Source organism: Battus philenor, unplaced genomic scaffold (assembly GCF_028537555.1).
Source record: "Battus philenor isolate CCGP_79_NKW_IND1 unplaced genomic scaffold, ilBatPhil1.0.hap1 SCAF_5, whole genome shotgun sequence".
Classification (NCBI taxonomy): Eukaryota; Metazoa; Arthropoda; class Insecta; order Lepidoptera; family Papilionidae; genus Battus; species Battus philenor.
This window is the reverse complement of record NW_027181715.1, coordinates 2885387-2900842: the sequence shown is the minus strand read 5'-3', so window position 1 is coordinate 2900842 and position 15456 is coordinate 2885387. Positions and strand designations below refer to the sequence as shown.

General features: G+C 32.8%; 1 protein-coding gene across 1 annotated transcript in view; it reads right to left on the bottom strand.

Annotated features, from left to right (window-relative positions):
• tow (target of wingless) overlaps positions 1–15051 on the bottom strand; it is a 57467-nt gene extending 42416 nt beyond the window's left edge. The window contains exon 1 of the mRNA XM_068772701.1: positions 14873–15051. Coding sequence (XP_068628802.1) covers positions 14873–14954 — 82 coding nt within the window. The 5' untranslated portion in view covers positions 14955–15051. The remainder of the gene's footprint in view (positions 1–14872) is intronic.
• Between the last annotated feature and the right edge of the window lie 405 nt (positions 15052–15456).

Genomic DNA, 15456 nt, shown 5'->3' with positions numbered 1-15456 from the left:
AGGTCGTGATTTGATTTGAATTGAAACGAAAACAACAAACGAATTATTACGTTTCGAGTTATGGATGACAGAACAATTAATGTAAATTGTGAAATTCATGTCCGGCATTCATCATTAAAATAAATATGAAAAAAAAAACTGAATACACAATTTTTGTTTCATAATATCCACGCGAACGAAGTCACGGGGCGCCGCTTTGGGGTCAGTTTTTTTAGGAAGTACTATAAGTTCTGAGTGCCATATTGAGTGTGAGCCTATTTTATGATTTATCATGATCATTATCATTTCTCTGTCACCAGAAGTGGTATCACAAGAGACTCCAACCCACATCGATTCATAACCGATATAATATTAGTTAAGACATTGTATTGGTGAATTCATGCTTTTTATTTCATAGATTTCTAATAAGACCGACTGGAAGTGGTTTGCAACCAACGTTTCACGACAAACTTAACATGATGGTATATCCGCCTTGTGGGTCTTTGCAGATATCCCACGCATGCCGGTCTGTGAATTTTATTTTTATTTTTAGTATAAATAAATCAATTATTGTATAAAAAGAATTTTACTAAAGCTATTGGTTGAAGTACAGATATGTGACATCAATGTAACATAGACAAACGATTTGTATGATTCATGGCAAGAAGAAAATCTCTATATTTCAGAATTGTAAATGCAAAAAGTTCAAGTCATTAAAAGGTAGCAATTAAACATGCATATAATAAGATTAATTAATAACACTTTCGTTAATAAACTAAGGCTGTCAACAGCTTAAATTACATTTGCCTGTGTTAATCATATAATAAGGCTATTTCCCCGCACTAAGACGAGGTAAGCACCACTCAAACTCCAAGGCTACATACAATATTACGGTGTCAGTATAATTGAGATTTACGAACGGAACCTGATGAGAAATTCAGTGCGCCGTTTGCTTACCTGTCCGTTGACACCCTTGGGGATGCTCGCTTTAATAGCAGAACGGAAACATTTGAAAGGGGAGCCTACTTCACGCGCTCTGCGTAAAATCGCACCATAATTTGGACGAGGGCCTTGACGTGTCGGGGGTGAATATGTATGTTCTAACATTAATAATAAAAAAAAACAATTACGCTTTAAACTTGAGTACAACATAACAGAGCACTGGGCGTCTCTTAACTGGATGGTCTCTTTTATTATTATTGTTATAGATCTCCTTCTATTATAACTACGAAACATCTTATCCTCTAATCCCCCATTGTCTGACGAAGTTATCACTGCTATTACTGGTACGGAAATGTGGTCCCTCATTCTTATCCTCGTTAGCAACATCAAAGTTGCTCAATGAACCATGGGTTTTGTGCTCGGAATTCCTATATGAGATCAAATCTGTGGATGATCGAAAATAATCGATATTGCCAGTCCAATTTGCCCAGATTGGCAAATTGGACTAGCAATGGCAGACCATGAAGCGTGCAGAGCAGATGGCTGTTGTGGGACGTGAAAGTTCTAAAGGAGACCACGGACTTGTAAACGCAGCAAACGAAGTCCGCCCATAAGGACAGACGACCTTAAAAAAAATCATCGGAACACGTTGAATGCAGGCGTCTTCCGGTTCTTTGAAAGAAACCAACATACCTTATCGGATCGGCAAATTCAAGTGGTAATGGATAGGTCATAGTGCGTAGATCAATATGTCGCTGGGGTCTTAAAGTTCTCGAGTAAAGACAGGCAAGATGATGATTCTTCTTTCCTATCCTGTTGGATATTTATGGTGAAGGCCTATTTTCAGTAGTGGACATTCTATGACTGAAATAATAATGATGACAATTATAGGCCATTCAGATAGATATCTTCGCGACTTCAATTTTTTTTTCGTCTCATCCTCTCGGGGGCAAGACTTTAGGTAGTATTGCTGCCGTTTTACAGTCCCTCTTCATGTCTTTATTGCTGAGTTATTCTACAAGGGTTTTCACTCAATCTATTGTAAAAACGGGCTTCTAGATCTTGGCCATTTTACTCTTCATTCTGGATATAAAATCTTTTCATGTCATCATCTGTTTTTTACATATCACCAATCAATATGATCATGAAATCAAACAGTTAACAAGTGTAGTTAAAGTATAAATAAGAACACTCATATCTAATTTAATCTAACTTGTATTTGTTCATTGAAATCACAGTTACGATTTTACTACAAATGTAATACGTAAAAGCTTATAACATTCCACAGGTAGGACCAAGCGTCCTCTGATACAAGATGAAATTAGGTTTTTCCCTGGTCAATATAGTGATGCGAAAACATTTGTAATGAAAATCCTAAGCGTTTCTCTGAATTGTTTTGATTGTCTTATCAAATTCAGCATAGCAAATATATGTTTTGTTTTAATTTTTCAAGTATTCTTTTTTAACACAGATCGTGTCTTTAAATATCGATTAGATGTATGCTGAGTGTTTTTCTTACATAAATTGATACAGATTTTAAAGTAAAACATAAGTTTTTGGGCAGAAATCGAAATCAAGTCTTTTTTTAAATATCAGTAGTGAAATTAACAAACATGGTGATTATATATTCACAGTAAAGTTATTTTAAGTTTGCCATTGAGTACAAAGTTTAAGTTTACACGTGTATTCGCTTCCCGGGTCATTAATAATGTACGGCGCCCCGGGATAAAGCGACGGACCGAGTTGAAACTTTGTTGATTACTATACAGCTTACCGACACTATGCTACAGGTAAACTATAAAACAATTTTTTTCATAACACAATAGGCGGGTGCTTCCGATGGTATTACTTTTAAGTGGATGAACAAATTTATTCATGACCATTGTAATGATCTGTGATAGCCTAGAACATATGAACTGTGCTTTGGTTGTACATAGTTAGTATTATAATATAGTCATAAGCTAAAAACGATGAACAAAAATAAAGAGCGAAAAACCGGTATATTTTAGGTCCTAAAATTCTTTATGATGTGTGTCATTCACGATCTTGCATTGAACCCGCATATGTATTACGTAGTTAAAAATTATAATGCATACATTCTTCTTAAAAAAAATCGGCTTTATAGTAGGTTCATAATAGTACCGACATTATATTTTAATTTTCATTATAAATACTAGCCGATACATATTCGTTATAATGCAAATAAATTGAATATAAATATACAAGAAACTTTAGAAAAGTTTTTAAGTTGCATTAAATTTTCTTTTAATTATATAAAAACAAGAATGTAAATGGTGGTTTTGAATTAAAACAAAAAATTAGAATCATTGCTTATATAAGAAAAACAAAGAAGTAAATATTGATAATAATCATTTGAGGTTATGTATTGTGATTTTATGTTAAGGCCCAAGGTATTCATTTTTAAAAGAGCTGTTGTATTTTGAAATAAATTCTAAAACTGAAAACTGTCTGAAATGACGATTAAAAATATATGTGGCCACAAATGCCAGAGGATCAAAAGAAGAAACCTAGCGGATCATATGGTAAAGGAACAGCAAACGCAGTCTTACGTCAATCCGCAGGGTGCACAGGCGATCTTTCTTAAGGTCGTCGGAAAACACTGCATATATGCTCCAAAACATTTCATCGAAAATCACACAATCACACAGAAAACAGACCCTGGGTTTTCCACTACAATTTAGTACCAGGACATTCAGGCCCCAAGCACACTTAAAATCCCTTTATGACCTTTGAAATCGATTCCAAGAGATAGCATGAATGGCAAGTCCGAACTGTTAAAGTAATCGATTTTAAAATAAAGTAACTATATGGTAAAGGTGCGCTCATCCTGACCATATTATTAAGCATTTCAAAGCGTTCCTAATTAAACTTGCGACTGATATAAACGTAAACAATGCACGCGCGGTGGTTTAGTCTCGGAAGTAAAGAGCTTGTGTTAAAATGGAGGAGGTAATCCGAATAAAAGCTAGGTTTGATTTTGTATGCGGTATATTCGCGTAGGGCTTTTTCCCACAAGGTGCATAGGCTTTGTGAAAGTCATCGAAAGACGGTGGATACTGGCATTCTCCAACTGTACCTATTGAAAATCTCTGGAGTTGCTGATTTTCAGGAGTGAACGTCTTAAAGCTGAAATTATCATGACTATTATATTTTATACCAAAAGTCGTAAAATTCGTTTAATGAAGTGTTTATGACAATAGTATGACCAGACAAGGTATATATAAATATAACTATAATTATTTGTATTCTTGCAACAAAAGAGTTTTAAGTTATCCTTCATAAGAGCGAGGACGGCGAAATTCGCGAGTTTTCCTTTTGTCTCCTGCACGTATTTCGCATTCAGGACACAAGCATGTTGTCTCAAACGAAGCCAGTGGAAAATTTGTTTCTTGTTTGCTCGTCACAAAAAAACACACGAGTTTCCTTATGATTTATTTTTCATATAAAAAGGAAAACAAATTTATATAGATACAAAAAGCACATTACATAGTAAACAAAAGAGTATATTTCACTTAATATTAAAAAAATTGTTTGAATCTAAGTGACTGACTAAAACTAAGTGTCGCTTAATCACCGTGGTCGAAAAGTACACAAGCTAGTCAGTTAAATCTGAGTATCGTCTTTAAAAGGGGATCTATAGCTCTTTCATCACCATAAAACTTTCAAGCTTTTACACCTATTACCAATCAACCTGTACAATGTAATCACTCTGAAATTATTTTGTGATACGACAGACTAATCGATGACCACTGTAAGGCATAAACCTCCCCGTAAGATAATCGTGATTACTGTGTACGTAATCCTCTGTTAGCGATTTCCCATGACCTTGATTATGTCGATAGTCCTCCTAGTGCCTCACGCCTTGTGCGCCGACTCGTGTTCGCCATTTTAGAATTTTTCAAAACCAACGGCTGTTGATTTTACGAGCGATGTGCTCCGCCTAGAGCCACTTCAGACCAACAATTCGGGCTAAGTTGATTACTTTTTAAAACTACCTTTTCGAACTATATTATCATTACGTTATTCATTATGGATGCCTTAAGGTTCTACAGTGAAGATCACACCGGCAAACGTAGCTTAATCGTTTCTCAAAAGGTAGACAGTTTACTTTGTTAAGGTTTTGGATAACGTTGAAAGCAGGCTTTTTCCAACCGATTTCATTGGAAATGTATAGTGGAGTTTTATGTCTAGTAGTGGAAGTCCAAATGCTAAAATGATGATGATAATTTTTTATTCGACCGATAAAATTAATATCAGAAAATGTACATTACATTTGTCACATGTAAAGCAAGGGTTTTTAGTATTGCGGGATAACGAGATTCTTTTTAATGGTTCGCCTTTATCGTTTAAAGTTGGCAACTGCTCTCAACGTTCTCTTGAGAGCGACTGAATTTAAACTGTTAAAGTAGTTTTCTCATTATTTTTAAATGAAAATGTTTATCTGTTGTTTACATTATGACTATTTATTAATAACTACTCGTAATAAATATATTTGTGTGTTATTACTTCACTGTGTTAATCTTCATTAAGCTAGTATATATCAATTGCAATAATTGTAGAAATAAAATAAAACAGTTTTTTTTTCAGTTTTCATTACAGTCAGTATTTCAAACAATGAAAGCTGAGGTATATTATTTTATGTGTACAAGTACTTTGTTGCTATTGAATGAGTTAAGATAATGACACGAAAACTTCATAACAATCGAATAATCAAGAATAAAATCGAGAGATGAGAGATAGCTTTGAAATATTTTACCATCATCTTATATTTACGAAAGCGGCCTAAAACCTTCAAGAAAGTTGATACACTAGGATATGGAAAGATTATTAACAGTGTTATAAAACAAATGTCACACACCTCTTTATATAAAATAGGAAACACAATAGAGACACTAAATTCCTATTATGTTGAAAAATTCAATAGAAAGCAAGAAGCGCTACCAAATAGGCAGCGTCCTGGAAAATCGTTTAATGTAGCGAATTATATAAATATCGCACCCTCCATTTGGAATATTGTTTCGAAGTCAAACACACGTGCTCTTGATATATCTCTTTGTCTTTGAAAAAGGAGCAGTAGCGAATGCTTTTATTCGAAATTTTGGTTCATCCGTATTATACAATTGCATTATTATTGGCATAAAAGATTTTAAGGAATGAATGTATATCACATATGTCACCAGAAAGCTTAAAAGCTTTTACACATGATTTCAATTAACCTGTATAAAGTAGTCATAAATATTTAATGGAATCAGTTACCTTGCGGAAGTCCATCCTAAGTAAGAAAGGGACCAATATTTAGCCACTTCCATACATGCAGTGGTAGTTATGCAACAAAGTGCATCGCCCGCCAGCCCGCTGATAAATGCGTATGCGCTAAACAATGCGAATCACACAACCGCCACCGCCAAATTACTCAACACGTGTTTCACCCCTCCACGGGGCATCTTCAGGAGTTATGTTATACCGATTAGTACCACACCGCACTCTGTGTTTGGCACCACTGCATGTGCGGAGTGGCTAAATATCGGTCCCTTTCTTACTTAATAAAGGAGGTCACTTTTAAATGTAATATTAATTGTTTTTTTTCTTTTGGAATGCGCCAGGTCAATTATTTTAGGCTGTAGAAATTCAGGGTTGATAGCAACCTACATACAACGTCTTCCAATGACTTTAACAAGTTCTCTCTATGTTAAGTCTGTCTTCCTTGTGGGCAGACTATATTGCAGGGGAGTCCAAACTGCGGCCCTTTGAGCTATTATTAATTGCACACGATATATGTACCAGAGTTCTTTATTCATTTTTGTATAATTATGTTTTTCACAGCGACCTCGAGCCGGTAGCTGCGACTTAGTTAGGTACTGAACTTGGGTGGGTGGACAAAGTCGCGAAAATCCGCTGAATGCGACCAGTGCAAAAACGATCATCTATCGATCATCGTATCGGCTTTATAGAAGGACTAAGAAGTGTGCGTCTGTAAGCTGAAATGATAATGATGATATTTTAAAGAAAATCGTTCTTTATTATATTCGTTGTTAAGAAATATCTTTAAAATTACTGGCAACATATATGAAAGACTAATTGCAATTTTTATGTATAGGTTATCTACAAATATAATTTCTTTAAAAACAATCATACATGTAGATACCTTTTAAATACAATTTACGGCTCGTGAGAATTTAAAAATGTCCGAAAATAGCTCCGACCATCAAAAAACTTGGCCACCTCTGCTATATTGGTTATTTTCGGATACGGATCTTTTCATTCCTAATTAGTTTCTCATTCTTGTAGAGATGTCCCAAGCGTAGTTCTCTTCTTGTCGCATTGATCGACCATTGCTTGTACTATTCTTAAACATTTTTAAGGATCAATAGCTTGTTTTTACAAATATTGGAAATTGAACTCCGTTATTAGCACGCGTAATTTATTCGTTATTAATAACTAAGAAGGTATTTTCATAGGTAGGAGAGATCACGTACTAACAGGTGATCGGTTAATGAATATATAACTTTGTTTTAAAATAACTGCGTTTGCTGCAATGTTGTAGTAACAACACTGGCATGCCCAACAAACTTCATACTGTCGTAAGTTATCGGCCTTTTGTAGTCTAATAGAAAACAACGTATTTCCGAGTGACCAATTTTATTTATAAATTTAATATCCTTAGTTAGTTTGTGATCATAATTTCGTTGTATTGCTTTATTATATTTCATTACATCCTTACTCGTCTGTTTTTAATTTTAATTGATGTCAAATATTTGAAATCTATCAGGCGTTTTAATTATAGAGTAAGATCGATGTGTTTAAATTCTATTTATATTGTAATCCTTTTATTTTTATGTCCACAAGTACTTTGTTCGTGTCTAAAAACAGATGAAAAGAAATTTAATGAGCGAAAAAAAATCTTTTAAAAACGCACATCACCGTAAAAGTGTTCGAACGTTATTTTTTGTTTAATATTTGCATAGCTTAATAAAACCCGCTGACTTTATATACTTTCATCGACAATGAATCTTAAGTTATCGCCCGTTAAAATGTCCGTTGAATACGAGATCGTTAAATTGTGATGTACGCTTATATAGACATTATAAATTTAGAGCATTCATAAAAATTTAACACGTTCGGTCAGAATCATCGATGCTCTTCCCTACCCTTAATAAACAACTAAATTAAAAAGAGTATTCACCTGAGAGATTTAATTCGAATATCACCACAGTACGAATTTATATACTAATTCGTTTCACTGTTTCTCTGAAATGTAAAACGAATTTTCTTTGATATTAAAGAATTTATTGAATACAGTAAAAGCTCTTTATTCGTTGGGCATATGTTCCATAAATATGCCGCGAATCCAGGAGACGTGAATCCGCAATGGTAATTCATATAGGATTATAGGGGATACGTTCCTAGGTGACAAAATAAAAAAATAAACAAATATATAACACTATCTTAACATTGGTTTGAAGTATTTTATAATTTTCTCTTCGCATTAGCAATTTTCCTCTTAAAAATAAGACTTCATTCCTTAGTCGAACCATAAATAATCATAAAGAAATCATAAAACTCATTTGCCATTCTTATACCTTCACCAAGATTTTTCAAATTAAATGTCACGTTTCCATTGCTTGTTGAAACATTCAATGGGCTGTTAATTTAACATTTTAACATAATTTTTTTATTAGTCCACTTACCAGAAATCTACAATGGATATTAGGTTAGATACCCATTGGAATCCTTTTATTATTATGTATGTACTTATTAGTTTCGCGAATAAAGAAATTTTTAGTCACGAATATTGAAATTGGATCGCAATTTTTAATCCGCGAACAGTGAAAACGCGAATGAAGGAAACGCGAGTAAGAAGCTTATAAATGTATTATTTAGTCTTACATCTTCATTTCAGTCCAAACGCCCACTGCAAGGCATAGGCCTATCCTAAAGATATCTATGGGAGAATATACAATGACACATACGCTTGGCATGCGGCCTGGTGATCGCAGGGTCGTAATATGGTACGCAGAGAACGCTGTTGTACATCCTCTGGAGACTTGTTTATGAATTGTAGCAATCCTATATAAAGAATGCACAAAGTGTAAATTATATATTAGACTATATCCCGGGAATCGAATCCGCGACCTACGATCGCAAGTCTGTCCTAACCGAAGAGCTACCACTGCATTTTGTATACATTTTGTATTGTAGTTATGTTTTTAGTGAGTATGAAATTTTTGCCTACTGCGCGGTCCTAGGACGAGTTAGTAAATGTTTATACTTTTATATTTTATAATTTTTATAAAGTCAAGAATGCAATGTTTTTACCTAAGGAGCGGTACAGCGGTTTCACCGGCATTGACTACGACATTATATGTAAAATTTTGTTTGAAACACTAATATTTGCTCATTAAACCACGTTGGTATCTCCATAGGTATGTGTCACAAGTAAAAACTAACTCCGTAATACATACACAGCTGTATATCTCAACTACATATAAAACATTTTCCTTTGTTTAAAAATAGCAAAGTATAACACAGAAAAGTTTGAAATGTACAGAGTTATTTCTATACTTGTGGAAAATTAAGTCTGCCCCACATATTCCATAAAGAAATAGAATAAGTCGAAAATATAATAATAAAGGATGTAAAGTGTGTATGAGTACATCGAACGAACTGCCTCGCCTCGCGGGGATACAGAAGATGTTACGGTTTAGGGTCCCACGCGGTTTGCACTTAATATGATATAAATTTTAAACATTATAAACATTTTAAACATTATAAATTAACAGCAGTAACATATATATTTTTATATATAGCGTTATCGAAATATTATAAAATAGATTCCATTTTAATTTAATATCACTTGTTTCATTGATTTATTACCAGACTTATATGCGATATGCGGAAAAATGTTTAGAATGGTAGTAAGTAATGAGTTCAAAATGTTAACGGTGTGCGTACTCTTGAAAAAGACAGGGATTGTATGTGTGAGAAAGAGAGAGAGAGAGAGAGAGAAGTTCCCGCGTAATGTCATTACAACACCACATAACATCACGCTTCACTTCACGATGCATCATCTCATTCACTCAGCACATGTCGATACTCGTTCAAACCTGTTCCACTATTTAAGCGGTAGTCAGAGGATGACTCTGAACTCTCATCAGACCACCGCATTTACTAACCTTCAAATCCCATATGTTAATGTAAACTCAGCCTTAGTTTAGATCTGCATAGCACATTTGGATACTGATCTACTTGGAAGTATTGACGGGAATTTTTGAGCTACTTTATGGACTATGAATCCAAAAGTTCACGATCCGTGTTCTATCCAGAAAGCATCCAGAGAGATACTATTTAATTAAAGTTGTCGTGAGGCGTGCGCTGTCATAGTATAATATATGAAAGATTTGTCATTTAAAACGTTGTACATTGAATTTAAATAAATAAGCATCAAGTAGATTTCTTTCAATTACAAATGGGTAACAATTCGAATATGACAACAATAAACGGAAGTTTTAAATTCATGTTGTAGATATGTCTATTATTGCTAGCAAAAAAAAATAGAAAAATGTCTAAATTTAAATTATTTTTATTTATATAGGCATTTAGATACACTAAATTAGTCTATTATTTTAACATTATAATTAGTAAGTTACCACCGGTTCGGAACGCTGATCTGTTGAGAAAAGCCGGTCAGACATTCAACAGTTGCTCTTTTAAAATTAAATTCAATAATTTAAATTGTAAAATAAATTTATATTATATTAAGCAAGTGAATGTGCCAATAAACTAAGTTCTACGCAATTCGATCAACTAAAAACTCTTGAATGCTTTAATAAAGTTTATTTAATAATATACTTTTAATTTTAGATTTAAAACTAAGAAACGGAAGGTCTAACTTTATTATTAATGCGTACATCCATACCCATTTTACAAACACATCATACATACATCAAAGATTTGTTAACTTTTCGAAGTCTAAATTTAGTCGTCGCGAGTTTATTTATTTCTTGTATTAATCGAGGGTCCGTCATAATTTTTTATTTAAGATTCTAAATAATAAATTATTTAATAATTATTGTAGTATTTATCAAGTACATTTGTAAAATAAATATAGAAATAATTTACGGAGAAATAAAAATATGTATTACATTTCATCGAGTTATTGTTTAAAAGTTGATCCAATTGGAGCATTCTACAGTTATATGCTTATTTAATTAAGGTCAATCAACTCCATAAAAAGTTAATTTTTTATGCTATTAAGGGTTGAAGAGAGTATGCCAGTAATATTTTGAATTTTTTTTTTTAATTTAATTCACCAAATACCAGTAATCAAATACTTATTAGAAAAGTCACGAAAATATTTCCTTTGTTAAAGCACGTAGCAATGAGATAGAAATGAACCGATAAATTAATAAATATAAATTCAGTTTAAATAATTGAAACACGTGTACAATCAAGGAACTTTATCCGTCTCGTTATACAAAACGACGTTTTTCCTAATGCCGCCGAGAACTGTACCATTGGTATGATAATAAGGCGGCGTGGATCGAATGAGGGTTGAATATGAAAACAAGCCATCTGTATACATGACGTCAGATATATGAGTTCGCGTCGGGTTATCGCGCGAGCATCAAGCGTGATAAAGTTTTAAAAGAAAGAAAAATTTCATGTAAAATTATATATTCATAATGTGAGAAGGGTATAAAATTTTTACAGCGTTATCGGGACATTACAAGACACTTAACGTCGCCATAACTGAATGAATAATAGCTGCGAAATGGACTATTACACACATGTGAATTAATAGATAGGTTATTATTTGCGACAGATGTTAGATATTTCATTACGTCTTAAGATTTTAACAATAAAATTTGGCTTTAATTTAACTTACTATGATCATATTTTAACTGCCAGGTTTGAATTAGATTGATGCATTGATGTTAAAAAATCCGTGTTAATATCATATAATGTATTTAAAGGTTTACAAAATATTTGCATTGTTTAAAAAATAAAAATCCCTATTCTAAAATCCTAAGTATATATATATATATATATATATATATATATATATATATATATATATATATATATATATATATATATATATATATATATATATATATATATATACAGGGAGGTTGATTATAGGTATAAAAGCTTTAAAAACGTTAATGTATTCTCATTTGAGGTTAAATAATCACACCCTATCCGAAAATCATAGTTTGAGATATAGTCATTAACGTAATGGTAATGTAAATAAGAAGATTTTCGAATCGACCACGAGCCGGTAGACGTTCCGTAGGTTGGCCCCCCATTGGTTGGATCAAAGATATAGATAAGGTCACCGGAAGCCGCTGGACGCGGACAGCTCAGGACCGGTTGTCGTGGCGATCTTTGATGAAGGTTCTACGCCTTTCAGTGGGCGTTCATCGGCTAAAAGCAAGAAGAAGAATGTAAAAAGAAAAATGTTTTCAATTAAAATTTACTACATATCAATATGAATTATTGCATGCTATCCGTAGCTGTAGTCTTTGTACTGCTAGAAGTTATTTCCCTGTCGCATTAAAATAGAAAAAAAAATCCCTTAGAACACTATATAGTGATTGGAAATACGTGTATGCTTTTACGCTGATTTACGAGCTATCATTCACCCATTTTAAAGTTTTTACATCTATAACTAATCAACCTGTATACACGAAAAATAAAGCTTACGTATGTATATCTTAAGGTACATGCATATAGCATACATCAAGTCATATAGTCCACAATTAATCACGTACGTATCACGTATACGTATATAGAACAAAATGTTTAAAATAAAATAAAGAAACGGAAAGAGGAATGAATGATGTCGTTATATGAAAGAGAAAGGCAGAAGAAATGTGGAAAGAAAATTGAAGTACGAAAGATTATAAGAACAATGCAAAAAAAAACATATAAAAAATTATTAAATAAAATACACCGACCCTGTCCTTCCCAAAGATGGGGTACGAGATAGCGGCCCCCAATAGCGGAGGCTATTTAAAAAAAAATGCGTCACGTCTATTATCTTTGTTATCATATATGTCAAAGAGAAAAGCCCTTTTAGCTTATACGTCTTTTCACAGACTAATTTTACATATTTGGAGGCTACCAAGATGTTAAGTGATTTTTGCGAACTCTCTATGGAGCGATTGTACACTATGGATCCGAGAATGGATCAGCACTTATGCTGTCATTAGAATCCGTTCAGTATTCCAATTACGGGGAGAGTCTGCGCTCCAATGACTCGGAATTGATAATATAATGGCAGACAGATCATGCATCGGTATTAGGATTTATACACTCATTAGTTGTTTGTTAATAATATGCTGTTAACTAAATTTAATATAACATAAAACCTTCTAGCATTCTAATATAAGTATGTCGAGAAATAAATCAAACCCACGTGGAGTCATTTTAAACAAAAACATTTTTATTAGATAATAATTAAAGAATCCATGCAAGTCAACGATTTCTTAGACGACGAGATTTTTTGTATAGTAAAGACTGGCTGTCAATTGAATCAAATGTAAATTAAATCTTTTAGATAATGAATAAAATCATAGAAATGTATGTAAAAAAATTGTGAAAATATTACATATAACTTAAACTATATCATCATTTCAGTGATGGGATGCCCACTCCTGGACATAGGCTTCCCCGCAGATGATGATGACATTGTATAATACACTATTCATAACAATATTTTATTACTATTTTACAGTGTTATATAAATAGTAAAAGTAATGCGTAAAAAAATGAAATAAATGTAAACGAACTTATCAAATAATAAAAGAATATAAGACAAGTCTAGCAATCCATTAAAAAGTTCAAATCCAAACAAATCTGTGATATCAAAAAATAAAGATAAAGATTGGAAAATAAAAATGTATAGCCACCTGAGAGTAAAAAGATGAGGAAAGGAAGGCGATGAAAGCAAGAAGGAATGAAAGAACAAAAATTGCAAGATATTGTGAAGGATAAAAGGAAAGAATAAAAGAAATTGAGAAGTATGAAAGTGAGTGTCGAATAAAGATAAAACTCTGAAAAAATTATGTGTAAATAAAGTCCCTGTCCCAAACTAGATAGGGGGTACGAGAGGCTCTAAGAAAAAAAAAGTAATACGTAATGATTTTTTAAAAAAATCAATTAAAAAAGCAATGTTGTTGCTTCAACAATATACAAAAATTTATGCAGCAGTGACAAAATCGCATGTAACCTTTTTAAGGTCGTCTAAAAACGCAGGACCCAGATCGCTTCCGACTGGTTCTGTTGGTCGTTGGAAATTTTACGGGAAGGCCTATTTCCGGCAGTTGAGGCTCTGCGGCTGAAATGACGACTAAGCCACTATAATGTATGCTATTACTATAGCTAAAATTAATAAAATAAAAACCAAATTCCAAACCAAATAAAATTTTGGTTTGCAATAAATTTAGTGTTTTAATGGTTTTGTGACATGTGAAGACCATCCTACTGTTACCACGATTGAGTAATATTTCTTGGAAAAAAATAGTTTTTGAAAAGCTAAACTAAAAAAAGACTCAAACACGCAATATGTTCTTCTAAAGCAGAGGTTATCAGACTTTATTTCCAAAACTCAACAAAAATTGTGAAATTTATCTATGTTTTCCTAAATATGGAATATGCAAGGTTTTACAAGTAAAATTAGCCTCGCTTCTCAAAACATTATTTGCCTATATTGATACGTGAATTCAAGCCAATATTCTAGTTGTTCATTATCGAAAGCAAATATTTTTTTGTGGATTCTCGCTTACGAATTCTGAACCTCCTTTTTTTCGACACCCCTACGTAGACTTTCGTCGAATCTCCCGTGGATTTCTGGGGCTCCACGCCAGTTTGTAAACCAATGTTGTAAAGTAACCGTGGACAATCAAATACATTAAATAAAGCTCACCTGACTTTTTGGCACCATTTCCTTTTCCGCCATTTTTATTTCTCCGAGGGTAAAGATTAATTTTGCTCTGACCGCACCCCATCACAACTGCCTTCTACTCTACCATTATTCTAAACGTTACTTTTGGTTTTTTCACAAGTATATAATTTATAACGTCGTATTTTTATTACGACATCTTGATATTAATATCCTCTTATTTTCGAATTCAATAATCCTTTTAATCTAGAAAATGCGACTTCAAAGAGCACTTCCATTTGTTTTTTGTATGTCTTCTTTCAACTCCTTCGGTTGATCGTTGTTCGGGGAAAGGTTCCATAGTTTTCCTGTGAAAAGAAATAGCATGGTAATTATTTTATTCTATTCAACACCCAGAATATGAAGATCGATTTGTTTTTAAAATAGTTTAGATAACTCAAGTATTGTATTTGATTTGCTGACTTTAATATAAGTTTTTCTTAGCTAATTGTACCTAAATGAAAATTTTAAAATATGTACTTAAAATCAAAACGATCCATACTATTCTTATGACAATATATGAAATTTTATACAAGTATTAGAATTTTTATGCGATTTATTGTCAAAAT